Source organism: Melanerpes formicivorus, unplaced genomic scaffold, assembly GCF_026170545.1.
Source record: "Melanerpes formicivorus ecotype bairdi unplaced genomic scaffold, bMelFor1.0.p_v2 SCAF_34, whole genome shotgun sequence".
Lineage (NCBI taxonomy): Eukaryota > Metazoa > Chordata > Aves > Piciformes > Picidae > Melanerpes > Melanerpes formicivorus.
This window is the reverse complement of record NW_027142386.1, coordinates 5,932,860-5,946,499: the sequence shown is the minus strand read 5'-3', so window position 1 is coordinate 5,946,499 and position 13,640 is coordinate 5,932,860. Positions and strand designations below refer to the sequence as shown.

The 13,640-nt window shown below is 61.2% G+C and overlaps 3 protein-coding genes across 7 annotated transcripts in view; 2 read left to right on the top strand and 1 right to left on the bottom strand.

The window, feature by feature from the left end:
* Window positions 1-548, bottom strand: part of OGDH (oxoglutarate dehydrogenase) — a 42,597-nt gene extending 42,049 nt beyond the window's left edge. For 4 of the 5 annotated variants that reach the window (XM_068156684.1, XM_068156686.1, XM_068156682.1 and 1 more), the window contains exon 1: window positions 473-548. The gene's annotated coding sequence lies outside the window, so the exon portion shown is untranslated. The remainder of the gene's footprint in view (window positions 1-472) is intronic. The other variant, XM_068156683.1, reaches the window with a different exon arrangement.
* A 941-nt stretch (window positions 549-1,489) lies between these two features.
* On the top strand, window positions 1,490-3,698 carry LOC137450050 (interleukin-1 beta-like). Its single transcript, XM_068156184.1, has 6 exons — window positions 1,490-2,142; window positions 2,229-2,277; window positions 2,366-2,555; window positions 2,664-2,834; window positions 2,926-3,071; window positions 3,187-3,698. The coding sequence occupies exons 1-6, from the start codon at window positions 2,102-2,104 to the stop codon at window positions 3,394-3,396; spliced, it is 807 nt and encodes a 268-aa protein (XP_068012285.1). The 5' UTR covers window positions 1,490-2,101; the 3' UTR covers window positions 3,397-3,698.
* Window positions 3,699-5,771: 2,073 nt separating this feature from the next.
* On the top strand, window positions 5,772-13,318 carry CKAP2L (cytoskeleton associated protein 2 like). Its single transcript, XM_068156158.1, has 10 exons — window positions 5,772-5,797; window positions 5,940-6,091; window positions 7,676-7,724; window positions 8,905-8,962; window positions 9,641-10,665; window positions 11,068-11,260; window positions 11,830-11,985; window positions 12,389-12,452; window positions 12,716-12,863; window positions 12,953-13,318. The coding sequence occupies exons 1-10, from the start codon at window positions 5,772-5,774 to the stop codon at window positions 13,194-13,196; spliced, it is 2,115 nt and encodes a 704-aa protein (XP_068012259.1). The 3' UTR covers window positions 13,197-13,318.
* Window positions 13,319-13,640: the final 322 nt, after the last annotated feature.

The following is a 13,640-nucleotide window of genomic DNA, read 5'->3' as shown; positions in this document are numbered from 1 at the left end:
CACCCTGCGGGTGGGGCGGAGTGGGGCACCCTGGGCGCGGCCCCGCGGCCGGACGCGCCGGGCAGTGAGGGCTGCGCAAGCGGCTCCCAGGCTGTGCCTGCGGGGACGCCGGAGGGGTCCCGGAGCGGCCCCACGTGGGGGCGGGCGCGGGAAGTGACCGCGAAACCCCCAGCCACCGCGCGCGCGCCAGGCCCGCCCCCGCCCCGCGCCCGCCAATTAGCGCCGCCAGCCGCCTATAGGAACGACGCCAGGAGCCGAGCCGCCTTCCCATTGGCCGCGCCGGCTGCCAATCCCGAGGTAGTCCCGCCTCCCCCCTCCGCCCCAAGGCGCCCGGGCGGCGGCGCCAAGGACACCGGGGAGCGGCCGCGGCCCCCGAGAGTCCCGAGAGTAACTGCCCCGCCGCCCCGCTCTGGGCCTGGCCCCCGGCCCGCGTCGGCCTTGCCCCGCCGCCCGGCCCCGCCACGGTACCCACCTGGCACGTCCGTCCGCCCCGCTCGTGGCCCCGACTCTGACAGCGGCCCCCAACCGCCGGCTGCAGCCCCGCCCCGCGCCGCCCCGCCCCGAGCGTGCGTCACGGCGGGCGCCCGCCCCGCCCCGCCCCGCTGCGCGCCAGGGCGCCTGCGCCGCGGCCTCCGCGTACCGAGCGGGGCTGGGGGCGGGGCCAGGGGCGGCGCCGGCCTGGGGGAGCAGGGTGGGGCTGTGGCCGTGGTTACCCCGGCGGGGCCTGGAGACCCCTGGTGTGGATTCGGGGGTCCTCACCACGACCTAAGCACCTCTAGTATGGTCTGGAGACCCTCACCACAGCCTGCGATGCCCCGCCACGGCCTGAGGAGCCCTGGAGACTCCCCCCATAGCCAGGGGACCTCCACCGAAGCCTGCAGACCTCTGCCATGACTTGGATACCCCCACCATGATTTAAAGGCTGTTACCACAGCACTGGGACATCCACCACAGCTTGGAGCCCCCTGGTATGGCTTGAGGGCCTCCACCATGGTCTGGGGCTTCTGGGTGTGGCCTAGAGATCCCCACCTTGGCCTGGGGACCTTGGCCATGGTCTGAGGACCTTTGCCATAGTGTGGGGGACGCCCTGGCATGAGGGACCCCATTGCCTGGAGGACCTGAGGATTTTGAGGGCGTCCCAGCACGGGTGGCAGGCAGTAGGCTTCACCCCAGCACGGGGCTCAGGCAGAGCTGGCTGGGAGCACGGGCAGGGCTGGGCAGGCAGGAGGTGCCCGGGTAAGTTTGGGGATTGTTGGCGATTTCCTGCCAGGTGAGTCATGGCCGCAGCAGCCCCGAGCCCGGCAGCTGCAGGGACTGCCCAGCGCTTTCGGGAAGTGAAACTGGTGCCAGGAAAACACCCTGACAGCCCATGGCCATGCAAGCACAGCCACCCCGGCACTGCCAGCGTGGCGCAACCACCGGCACCCCAGCGCGATGCCGGGCACCCTGCAGAGCGGGGCCTGCCCCGAGATGGTGATGAGGAATGTCCCCAAAGGCACTGCGTGTCCCCACGGCAGCAGAGGTGGGCACGAGGGACTAAGCAGCTCCTGCTCCCTCTGGCCATGGGGTGGTGAGAACGGGAGGGATGATGGAGGAAGTCCTGCAGCAGAGGAGGAAGCCATGGGGAAGTGGCAGCGCTTGCACCACCAGCCCCTCCCTGGCAGCAGTGGCCCCGACCCTGACGAGGGCAAGCGTCACGGTGTCCGGCTGGGCTGCGTCTGGGGCAGGCCCTGCTGAGTCAGGCAGCCCTCCAAGGGCCGTTCCCACACAGTGACCCCAAGCATCGCCCCAACTCACCAATGCCGAAGCATCCCCCCGGCTCTGCCCCACACGCAGCCCCTGGCTCAGCCCCACAGCTCTGCTGGGGGACAGACAGCCCCCCCAGCCCTCCCGGTGTCGCCAGAGGAACTGGGCAAGCCAGGGCGTTGCGAAAGGTGGAAATCCCGCTCTGACGATGCTTCCTTCCAGGCACCCTTGAAAACCTGCTGCGCCCGGGCAGGGCTCACAGAGCAGCCAGGCCACGACGCCGGCCCAGCAGGCACAGCAGCGCTCGACGGGTACCAGCAGGTCTCTGCCCAGCTTTGTGCAGTCAGCCGCGGACATGGCCTTTGTTCCCGACCTGGACGTGCTGGAGAGCAGCAAGTAAGCACGGCTGTGCCAGGGAGGTACTGGGGATGTGATGCCACCCTGCTGGCGCAGCTTTCACCATCTCCCTTTGCCTTTTCCAGCCTGAGCGAGGAGACCTTCTATGGCCCTGACTGCCTCTGCCTGCACAAGGTAATGCTGGGGGGGTAGCAACTGGGAAGGGCAGGACGCCTGTGATGGGGAAGCTGAGTTCTCACCTCAGGTGCCCCTTTCTCTCTAGAAACCCCATCTAGACATGAAGGTGACCTCGCCTGAGGTGGGCATCCAGGTGACAGTGACCAAGGGGCACTCTGCCAGGACCTTCCGCCAGGCTGCCGTGCTGGTGGCAACTGTGGCCAAGCTCTGGAAGCAGCCAGCGCACAGGGACTTTGCTGACAGCGACCTCGGGGACATTCTGGATGATATTTTTGGTATGGGGCAGTGGTGTCAGGGCTGTCTCTCCAGCTGGGGATGCTTTTGGGGGATGCTCTTGGGCCTGGGACCCTCTGCACGCCCCTGACGTGTCCCTGTCCCCACAGAGCCAGTCTCCTTCCAGCACATCGAGGGCAGCTGTGCTGGGGCTCCTGTGTACCGCTACACTCGCTCCCAGTCTTTTGACATCCTCGACATTGACCAAAAGTGCTTCGTGCTGGAGTCTCCCACCCAGCTGGTGGCCCTGCACCTGCAGGGCCCCTCTGCCAAGCAGAAAGGTGAGAGGACGAGGCCCTGACCCAATGATCGCAGCCCTGGCACCACCCAGTAGCCCCAGAGCACTCCTTAACCCTTTCCTCCCCTCTGCAGTGAAGCTCAACATCGCTCTGTACCGTACCCGAGCGTCACAGGGCGGGCTGGGGACCGGGCGAGTGCCAGTGGCATTGGGCATCAAGGGCTACCAACTCTACATGTCCTGTGTGATGAGTGGGGCCCAGCCTGTGCTGCAGCTGGAGGTGAGTGAGGCTTCCCATGAGCTCCATCCCCAGTGGGGCTGGGGGGGGCCCCATCCCACCCCGAACCCTGTTTCCCCGGGGGCTTCACCCCAGCCTGACCCCCTCTTTGCTGCAGGAGGCTGACATCAGGAGGGACATTGACAGCTTGGAGCTGATTCGCTTCATCTTCTTCCGCCTGGACAGCCCTGCCGAGGGCACCACTCGCTTCGAGTCTGCTGCCTTCCCCGGCTGGTTCATCTGCACCTCGCAGCAGCCTCGCCAGCCCGTGGGCATCACCAACCAGCCCGACCAGGTCATTGCCACCTACGAGCTGAGCGGGCACTGAGGGCTCCCCGGGCCCTCCCCAACCCAACCGGCAGTTGCCGGTTTTCAGGCTGTATGTACCGAGTACAACCCCCCCGCAGCGGGACCCCCCGCCTCTATTTCAGGTGAAATAGCAGCTCTGGGCCCCGTGGGCCCAAAGTCACCCCAATGGCTACTAATTTATTGTCTCTCTCAGAGTGTTTTATACTTATTTATTGTGCCACTCCCACAGGCTTTGAGCTTGCACCTGGCGTTGGCAGTGCCAGGGGGTTGTCAGCAGGCCTGGGGGTGCTGCTGTATGCTGGAGCTGGAAATAAAAAGATTTCCCAGGATGGTGTCTCTCAGCTGTTTCCTCTCACAGGGGTTAAATGACACAGAGATGGCTCTTGGGTGGAACAATCCCATGGGTTTTGCTGGAGACTCTCCAGGCCTGGGCCCAAGGCTCGAGGAATAGGGGTGACCCTACAGTGCTGTGACCATTGCACACTCAGGGGACCACCTCAGACCTAAGGACCACATTGTTCCCATACCCACCCTGCAGCCCCTGGCTGCCACCTCTGCCCCAGGCACTGCCACCACCCATCACTGAGGCAGGCTGCTGTACTCTACAACTACCTGAAAGGTGCTTGTAGCCAGGAAGGGGTTGGTCTCTTCTCCCAGGCACCCAGCACCAGAACAAGAGGACACAGTCTCAAGCTGTGCCAGGGGAGGTTTAGACTGGAGGTGAGGAGAAAGTTCTTCACCGAGAGAGTTGTTAGCCATTGGAATGTGCTGCCCAGGGAGGTGGTGGAGTCCCCATGCCTGGAGGTGTTCCAGAGGGGATTGGATGTGGCACTTGGAGCCATGGTCTAGTCATGAGGTCTGTGTTGATAGGTTGGACTCGATGATCCTCGAGGTCTCTTCCAAGCTTAGTTATACTGTGATACTGTGATACTACTGTGATACTCTGCGCTGGTTGGGCCACACCCTGAGTACCTTGTCCAGTTCTGGGCTCCTCATTTTAAAAAGGATGTTGAGATGCCTGAACATGTCCAGAGAAAGGCAACAAGGCTGGGGAGAGGTCTGGAGCATGGCCCTGTGAGGAGAGGCTGAGGGAGCTGGGGGTGTTTAGCCTGGAGAAGAGGAGGCTCAGGGGAGACCTCATTGCTCTCTACAACTCCCTGAGAAGAGGCTGTAGCCAGGTGGGGGTTGGTCTCTTCTCCCAGGCTACCAGCACCAGAACAAGGGGACACAGTCTCAAGATGCAGCAGGGGAGGTTTAGGCTGGAGATGAGGAGAAAGTTCTTCCCAGAAAGAGTAATTGGCCATTGGGATGTGCTGCCCAGGGAGGTGGCGGAGTCCCCATCCCTGGAGGTGTTCACAAAAGGATTGGACGTGGCACTTGGAGCCATGGTTTAGTTGTCAGGAGGTGTCAGGGGATAGGTAATAGGTTGGACTTGATGATCTCTGAGGTCTTTTCCAACCTGGTTGATTCTATGATTCTGTGGTGTGGTGCCACAGCATGCTATGACATGTGGCATCACATAGCATGGCCTGTTGTGATGCAGCACAGAGTGGCTGTAGCACGGCGTGGTGTGGTGTAGCATGGTCTGGCATGGCAGAGAATCGCAGAATCATTTAGCCTAGAAAAGACCTTCAAGACCATCGAGTCCAACCGTTAAGCCTGCTCTGCTAAGTCCACCACTAAGCCACATCCCCAGGCACCACATCTCCAGGGCTTTGAAACCCCTCCAGGGATGGGGACTACACCACCTCCCTGGACAGCCTGGGCCAGTGTCTGAGAACCCGTTTAATGGAAATGTTCTTCTTAATGTCCAGACTAAACCTCCCCTGGGGCAACCCGAGGCCATTCTCTCTCCTTATATCACTTGTTCCTTGTGAGCAGAGCCCAACCCCCACCTGGCTCTAGCTTCCTCTCAGGGAACTGTAGAGAGCCAGAAGGTCTCCTCTCAGCTTCCTCTCACCCCCCCAGCTGCCTCAGCTGCTCCTCCCCAGCCCTCTTCTCCAGACCCTTCCCCAGCTCTCTTGCCCTTCTCTGGCCCTGCTCCAGCCCTCAAAGTCCTTCTGGCAGTCAGAGCCCAACCCTGACCCCAGGATTCCAGCTGTGGCCTCCCCAATGCCCAGCGCAGATGGACACTCCCTGCCCTGCTTCTGCTGGCCACAGCATTGCTGGTTCAAGCCAGGCTGCTGGTAGCCTGGGCACACCTTGGTTCATCCTCAAGCTGCTGTCCACCAGCACCCCCAGGGCCTTTTTTTCACCAGGCAGTTCCCAGCCACTCTGCCCCCAGCCTGGAGCCTTCCTGGGATTGTCGTGAGCAATGTTGTGGCACGGCCTGGCAGGGTGTGATGGGGCTTTGGCACAGTGCAATGGAGTTTTGGCACGGCCTGGCAGGGTGTGATGGGGCTTTGGCACGGCCTGGCAGGGTGTGATGGGGCTTTGGCACGGGCAGCCCCGGCAGCGCTGCGGTTGCCCCAGAGGCAGCTGCTGATGCCGACCCCACTCCGTGCGCGAGCTGCCGGGGAGGGCGCCTTGGCTCCGCCCCTACCCTCCTCTATCCAGTCACAGATCCTCTCTCTTGCCTCGCTGCGAGCAGCCGGTGTTTCCTCGCTCCCTATTGGTCAATTTGAAGAAGGCGGTGGTAGCTGGGCGCGGCACGCCGTTGGCAGGCGCGGCGCGCCGTTGGCTGCGCCGAGGCTCGGGGTCGGCGGTGCAGCGAGGTGAGGCTCGGAGGGTCCGGCGAGGTTGGGGGCGCCCAGGGAGTCTGAAGGAGAGCGGAGGCCCGGAAGCTCGGTGGGGGCGGGGCGCTTCATCGGGGCTGTGAGCGGTCGGGGGACCCTCTGGTTTCGGGGGACGCAGCCTGCTGGGTGCCGTTTGTGGGGCCCCTTGGTGACAGGGGCGTGGGCAGGTGCTCCGTGGAACCGGGCTGCCGGGATGCTGCGGCTGGCCTGTCGGGCTGGCTGCCCCCAACCTCCCGGGGGGCTGGAGGGGCAGGGAGCGCGGGAGGCGGTTGCAGGTGGGTGGTTTGGGAGCACTCACTCCCTGGGGTGCTGCTTTGCGCTGGGGCTTGTGGTGGGCTTGGGGTGCAGCAGCAAGGAAGGGCTTGGTCTGGAGGAAAGGGGGCTTGCAGCGGGAAACTGAGGTGCCCTCAGAGCACCGGGCTTGTGGGCTGTCAGGTGAGGGTGGGACAGCTGTAGGGACAGGCCATGGACTGGCCCCTGGACTGTGCCAGGCGAAGCTGTTCTGCCGTGAGGTGCCCCGGGAGCCGCGCTGCGGGGGTCAGGGGCGCCCCGGCCGCTTTCCCCCCTGCCTGCGTTGCAGAGGGCTTGGTCACAGAGGGGCAGACTCGGGAGACACACAGCTGAAGCAGAGGCAGCAGCTCCACTGTCCTGCCCCGCACAGCTGAGGTGCCCAGCAGCAGAGAGCTCTGCTCTTTGTGTGCCTCTGGATGGGGAGACACTGGCAGAGGTTGCCCAGGGACGTTGTGGATGTCCCTCCCTGGAGGTATTCCAGGCCAGGCTGGATGAGGCCTTGAGCTGTGGCTAGTGGGAGGTGTCCTTGCCCACGGCAGGGGCATGACAATCTTCAAGGTCCCTTCCAACCCAAACCATTGTGTGAGTCTGGGAATCTAGGAGTATTTGTGTGCAGGGAGATGCTCTGGGAATTTCGGGGAACAGCTTTGCCAGGCTTGGATGGGGAGCTCTGAAGACCTGCATGGTTGTGTTGTGAGTGTAAAAGAAATCCAGACAATGAGGTTGTGGTGTGTGCACTGCAGCTTCCTACCTTCCCACCTCCTCTGCCCTGGTGAGGCCACAGCTGCAGCACTGGCTCCACTTCTGGGATCCCCAGTTCAGGAAGGACAGGGACTTGCTGGCGAGGGGACAGCAAAGGGCTGCAGGGGGATGCTGAGGGGACTGGAACATCTCTGTGATGGGGAAAGGCTGAGAGAATCGAGGCTAAAGTCAGGGAAAGAGCAGCCTGAGAGGGGATCTGATCAATACTCAAAGGTTGGTTGTCAGGAGAATGGGACCAGGCTTTGTTCAGTGGTGCCCTGGGCACAAACTTCACCATCAGTGAAGTTCTGTCTAAACATAAGGAGGAACTTCTTTAGTTCAAGGGTGACTGAGCCCTGGAGCAGGCTGCCCAGAGAGGTGGTGGAGTCTCTGTTTCTGGGGACATACTAAACCCACCTGGATGTGCTCCTGTGTGACCTTCTCTGGGTAACCCTGCCCTGGAAGGGGGGTTGGACTGGGTGATCTCCAGAGGTGCCTTCCAACACCTCCCATTCTGGGATCTCTTTGCAGGAGAGCAGAGAGGACGGATCCAGGAGTACCGGGGAGGCCCAAGTGCAGAGTGAGTCAGCAGGGTGTTGGAGGTGCACTGGACCATCTCTAAGGGTCCTTTGTGACCAACCACTCACGATGCTTTAAGGCCCTCCTGCCAATGCCCTGCTGTCAGGGCAGCAACCTGGCACAGCTCTGCCCTCACAGCACCCCAGCAGCACTCTGGAGTTACTGGCAGCAGGAGCAAAAGAATGGTTTGGCTGCTGGTGTTTCCTGCTGCCTGCTGTCGTCCCTCTGGGTGTTTTCTGAGTCTCTGTGAGCTCAGCTCAGCTGTTGGATGCAGCAGCAGAGGTTTCTTTTTGCTTACAGCTCAGCTTTGTACTTGTCTCTCTGAAGAAAGGTTGGGTCAGGTCCCCCTGCTGCTTTTTAATGGCAGGGAGGGGCATTTTCAGTGCATTTGAGTGGTAATAGCTGCACCCACCTGTCAAAGGAGGGCCCTGGGAGCCCTTGGGTGCTTCTGGAGCTGGGCAGAGGGGAGCAGGAACAGAGACCAGAAAGCAAACCAGGCTGTGGAGAACTGCACTGAGACAGCAGTAACAAGGAGAAAAAAATTCACGGTGTTCCTTGATGGCATCCTGCACCACTTGTGAGGCAGAGAGGATGCTGCCCAGGCTGTCTCACTGCAGAGAAGTCTCTGCACAGGCATTCATCTTCCCTAATTGCTGAGCTGCCAGCTCCAGGCCGGAGCACCCTGCAGCTGTTTGCTGTCTGAGGGCTGCAATTCGAGGAGAACCAGAGGGTGAGGGTTGCTGCTGCCCCACCAGCTGGTGGCTGAGCCCCCATGGCTCTGCAGCTCTCCATGGCACAGCAGACCTGTGCCCCCCTGCAGCACGGCAGCAGCTGGCTCAGGTGCACCTCAGCTGCCTGCAGCATGCAGGGCGAGCCAGGACACTGCCCAGGGGCAGCCAGAGCCTCCAAAGCCTTCCTCTGCTAGGCCCCTGCCTGCAGGAACTGTTTTGGTGCCTGCAGAAGCTGAGAGTTCTGTGCCAGCCCGGGCTGTGGATGTTTTGTGTTGCTTTTCTGTTGCCAGGCATAGAAAACAGAATTAATTTAGCCTGGTACTTCCTGGACAGCTTTTTGATTCCAAAAGCTTCTTGTAAGCTGCTGGGAGTGGGACAGCCAGGAGGGGGTTAGATCTTGAGCCCTTTCTGCAGCTGCTGGTCAATAACCTGTTCTTTGGCTTCCTGCAGACCCTGTGTGAAGGACCAGATGAACCCACCCTTAAAGCCACTTCCCAGACCAGGCCAGGTGAGTAGAAACCTTTGACTCTGGTTTTGCATTCCTTGCTTGGATTTGCATGGAGTTGGGCACCCACACTGGGACTCTGATGCTAAATGGGGTGCAGCCAACACATTGCTAAGGAGCTGGCAGCGAGTCGTGGAATTGTGGAATGACTCAGGCTGGAAGGGACCTTCAAAGGTCATCTTGTCCAATCCCCTGCACTCCAATTAGAGCAGGCTGCTCAGGGCCACATCACATCACCTTGGATGGCTCCAGGAATGGGGCTTCAGCCACAGCCCTGGGCAGCCTGTTGTAGGGTCTCCCCACCCTCATTGTGCAGAACTTCCTCCTGATGTCCAACCAAACTCTGCCCTGCTCCAGTTTCAAACCCTTGCCCCTCCTCCTATCCCCACAGTGCCTCCCCAGCCTTTCTGTAGGTCCCCTTCAGATATTGAAGTGCAGCTCTAAGGTCTCCTTGGAGCCACCTCCTCTCCAGGCTTATTTTTCAGAAGGACTTAGTATGGGAGACTAATCCTCGGCCCCTGTGCTGGTGGGTGTTGTGTTCTTGCTCTGCTGACACTACAGGCCTTTGCATGCCATCCCCCTGGGCCTGTAGGGCTGGGGCAGGAATAAGTTGTTGAGTCCTTAGAGCTGAGCTTTGCTTCCTGAGCTCTCCTTAGAGCTAAGCTTTGCTTCTCCCTCCAGGTTGACAGGAACAAGAAGGCTGTTGGCAGACCTGTGCCAAAGGGTGCTCCAAGGGATGGCAAGCTTGGTGCCAAGCCCACACAGCACACTGGCCATGCTGCTCAGCAGAAGCCTTCAGCTGCATCCCAGAGAGCAGCAGGGCTGCATCCAGAGCAGCCAAGGAAGGGCACAAAGCTTCCTGAGGTGCCAGGTGTGAGCCGCTCCGTGCAGCCCAGAGGCAAGCTCCCAGCCTCAAGTCACCTAAATCCAAGAAGGAGCAAGAATCCTGCCCAGGACACTGCAGCACCTCCAGCTGGAAGTGACCAGCCCCATCCTGGGGCACCTTGCTGCCCAAATGGGGACCTGCAGGACAGGCTGGGGAGCAACAAAGAGAACATCCAAGCACAAGCCCCTGTGCAGCCTGTGCTGAACAGGGCTCTGCAGGCTGCTGGGGACAGACAAGTCTTGACTCCCAGGCAGAGCTCAGCCATCACATCCAGAGCCATCACAGGCCCCAGGGACAGAGTGAGCAGCCACCAGGCTAAGGAAAAGCTAGCTCCTGAGAAATTCAGGCAAACAGCCTCAGCCCCCAAGAACCCAAGCACTAAAACTCAGCCCCTGCAGCCCCCGGGGCTGCCTGCAGCTTCTGCTCGTTCCCTGCATAAAACGTCAGGGGCAAACCAGGAGAAAACTGGCACAGCAAGACCCCTCCACATGGAAAGATCTCCCACAAAGCCTCTGACCTCCAGCAGGCCCCAGGGGGCCACAAAGCTGCCATCCAGCCTCAAACTGGATGGCACTGTGCGACAGCAGAAGCCCCTGGCGAAAGGGGAGGCTGCTAGGAAGGAGGTGAAGGTGGCACCTCCTGGGCACACAGCAGTCTCCCGAGCACCACCCCCACGAAAGCAGCCCTGCAGCACACAGAGCTCCAGAGCTCCACCAGTGGAGAGCAACTGGAGGAGGAGCAGGGCCTACCCTGAGCTGCCACAGGCAGGGGGGATGTTCCCGAGGCGTGTCCCCAAGACCCTCACGCCTGCGGACCGTAAGTAAGTAGCAGCTGCGGCTGCCTCTGTCCTCACCTCCAGGGGACAGCAGAGGTTCAATTGCCTGAACCGAGCTGCTGGGAAGGGGATCCCAAGTCCCCTCCCTCATGGGTGGCTGCCTCCTTGGGGGTGGCTGTCTCAGCAGAGGAGGGTAGGGGCAGATTTGGTGGTACCCTGGTGTGGGAGCAGTGGGTGCTGTCCTGTTTTCAGGGCACACAAGCCCGGGAAGGTTTTCCTTTCCCAGCCCAGAGCCTTTTTAGGACAGATGTGCTGGCTCTTCCCTAGCAGCTGAAGTTGGCAGGAGGGAGATTCTAAGAGCAAAGAGTTTTCCAAGAGAAAAGTTGATCCTGGCAAGTGCTGGCCAGCTGCTGGGGTGGTGACAGTGATCCCTTGGTCTTTTGACAGGAAGCAGCTGCAAGAGTGGTTGGCATCCAAAGGCAAGACATACAAGAGGCCACCAATGATACTGCTGCAGAAGAACCCAGTGAAGCTGTCCTGCAGAAATAGCAAGGAGAAAGAGAAGCAGGAGAAACCAGAGCTGCCTTCCCTGGAGAAGACCAACAACCTACTAACTGAGTGCCTGAAGCTTGTGGAGGAGGTGGGGATGGGAAAGTTGCTATTTGATTTGGCTCCTCTTGTCCTGGAGCATCCCAGGAGATGAGGGCCACATCCCCCAAGCTTGGCTTTGGTTCCCTACCTTGTGTGTAGGCAAAGGAAAGATCCCTGTGGAGTTCTGGAGAGGCCAGGGGTACATGGCATAGAACCACAGGGAGAAGGGGGCAGCATCCACTCACAGGGCTCCTGTGTGCCCCTGCCCACGTTCTGGTGACTGCCAGTGCAGTTTTGCCACAGCAGCCCAGGCTGGTGACTCCAGCTGGAGGAACATCCCTGCTGTGAAGGGGCAGCTCTGGGAATGCTGCCTGCTAGCAATGTTGGTTGGCTCCATTAGTGCCAGCACTCAGGAGTCTGTCCCTCCACATTCCTCTCAAATCCTGGACTCTTTTTACCAAGGAGACAGAGGCAGGGGAGCTGTTCCCTGCCCATGGCCATGCAGGAGGTGACCCAGACCCTCTTGCCCCTTTTAGCCAGGGACCACTGAGGAGCAGCTGTGCACTGACACTTCCTCCAGCCCTCACAACTGATAACCTTCTCTGGTGCTTCCTGCAGGGTGCCCAGGCAGAGGAGGTCCTGGCCATGCTGTCTGCCGTGCCCCAGGCAGAGAGGTTTGCCAAGTTCTGGATCTGCAGAGCCAAGCTGCAGGCCCGCAGCGGCCCCTTTGATGTGGCAGGGCTGTACCGAGCTGCTGTCTGCGCTGGTGCCACGGTGAGTGAGGCCCTGCCCTGCCTCTGTTCACAGCAGCTCTCCTGGCGCCCAGGGCTCAGGCTTTGGGATGAGTTTAGCACCACAGGTCGCTGCTGGCAAAGTCCTTTTAGAGCTGCTGCTCCTGTGGTGTCCCAGAGAGACACCTTGGGCTTTCCTCAGCCAGGGAGGGGGCCAGCAGTTCTGAGCAGTGTCACAGCAGCCTGGGGGGGGTTGTCCTCTGGGTGGTCACCTGCCCAAGCCAGGCCTCTGTGCTGGCACCTTTCTTGGAGAAGAGGAATCGTGCAGCCCCTTGCCCTGGCTCCAGCATGTCCTGATGCAGCCAAACCCTTGTCTGCTATTCAGTTGCAACTCCAATCTGCTGCCCAGTCAGGCTGCTCTGACCTGTGTTCTGCTTCTCCTGCAGCCACTCCAGGAGCTCAGAGAAGTTGTCCTTGATATGCTGAAGGCTGCAGACCGAACATCAGAAGGTAATGTGGGGCCTGGCTAGCGGGCTGAAGTTCCCTGCTGCAGCAGGCTGGGCTGCAGCCTGCCCCAGCACCCTGTGTCCCTGCTGCCTTTGATGGAGACTAAGAGCTGTGAGAACCCAGAATCCTGCCCTCACAAAAGGGGTCAGACTCCTCTGCCAAGGCTGGGAATGATCTGGACCCAGTACAGCTCTGTGTCCAGGGGTGCTGTCATCCCTCCCCAGCTGCCCCTCTGCAGCCATGCTGTCCCTTTCCTCTCCTCCCAGGGGAGAAGACTGAGCTGCCCATCCCTTGGGATCCTGCCACGCCTGGCCCAGGTGGAAGGCAGCCCAGGGCAGTCACTCCCTGCCCAGCTGGGAGGTCCCTGACCTGCCTGCCCGTCTCAGTCAAGCTCCAAGTCACATCTGCACCCAGGTAAGGCTGAGCTGCACGCTGCTGGCAGGAAGCACCCTCCGTGCCAGCGCTCTGCAGGGTTCACCCGAGGGCTCCTCTCCCCTCTGCAGAGGCAGGGAGCTGCCGGAGGGCCCGGAGCTGAAGTTCCTGACGCCGGTGCGGCGCTCCCTGCGGATCGAGCGGGCAGGGAGGCGCTACCCAGAGATGCTGAAGGACCACGACCCTGTGGTGTCGTCCCTCCGGGAGATCCTGGACCCGGAGGAGGAGACTCAGTGGTTCTTCCGGAGAAACAAGGCTCTGCCCGAGGTGGTGGAGCCAGAGGGCATCGGTGTGTGTCCCCCCGAGTGCTGCTGAGGGGCAGGGTGCAGGCTGTGTGCTCCCCCGGCTGCCTTGCACGCAGCTCCCTGAGCCCTCCGTGCCTGTGGCTCACAAAAAGCCTGCTGGAGATCCTTCATCAACGTTTTAAATACATCAAACCTTGCAATAGTGCAGCCTGGTGAGGTGTGCCAGGGCCAGGGCTGTGTCCCCTGGGCTGCCCCTGCCCTGCTGGTGACGTGTGCCCCGATTTCCCTGCGGCAGCCTGGTGCCAGGCAGACTCTGCTGCTCCAGGTGCCTCCTGCTGCTCTGCAAGGGATATCCCGAGGGATCTGCTCCTGGACAGCACCTGGATGGTCCCTGCTGCGGGGCACCCGTGGCCCTGCTGTCCTGAGTTGTGTGTGGTAGTGCCAGCTGTGCCAGGCTGGCAAAGGGCTGAGGGGGGCTGGGGTACCTGCAGGGCATGGGCCCCAAGGAGAATGA

What these genes read in the sequence shown, in the direction of transcription:
- CKAP2L (XM_068156158.1), top strand. Translation starts at nt 5,772, where the DNA reads ATGGGGCTTTGGCACGGCCTGGCAGG. An exon ending in CACTTCCCAGACCAGGCCAG is followed by an intron (nt 8,963 to 9,640) that starts GTGAGTAGAAAC and finishes TTCTCCCTCCAG; the next exon opens with GTTGACAGGAACAAGAAGGC. An exon ending in TGCAGACCGAACATCAGAAG is followed by an intron (nt 12,453 to 12,715) that starts GTAATGTGGGGC and finishes CTCTCCTCCCAG; the next exon opens with GGGAGAAGACTGAGCTGCCC.
- LOC137450050 (XM_068156184.1), top strand. Translation starts at nt 2,102, where the DNA reads ATGGCCTTTGTTCCCGACCTGGACGTGCTGGAGAGCAGCAA. An exon ending in GACGTGCTGGAGAGCAGCAA is followed by an intron (nt 2,143 to 2,228) that starts GTAAGCACGGCT and finishes TGCCTTTTCCAG; the next exon opens with CCTGAGCGAGGAGACCTTCT. An exon ending in AGCCTGTGCTGCAGCTGGAG is followed by an intron (nt 3,072 to 3,186) that starts GTGAGTGAGGCT and finishes TCTTTGCTGCAG; the next exon opens with GAGGCTGACATCAGGAGGGA.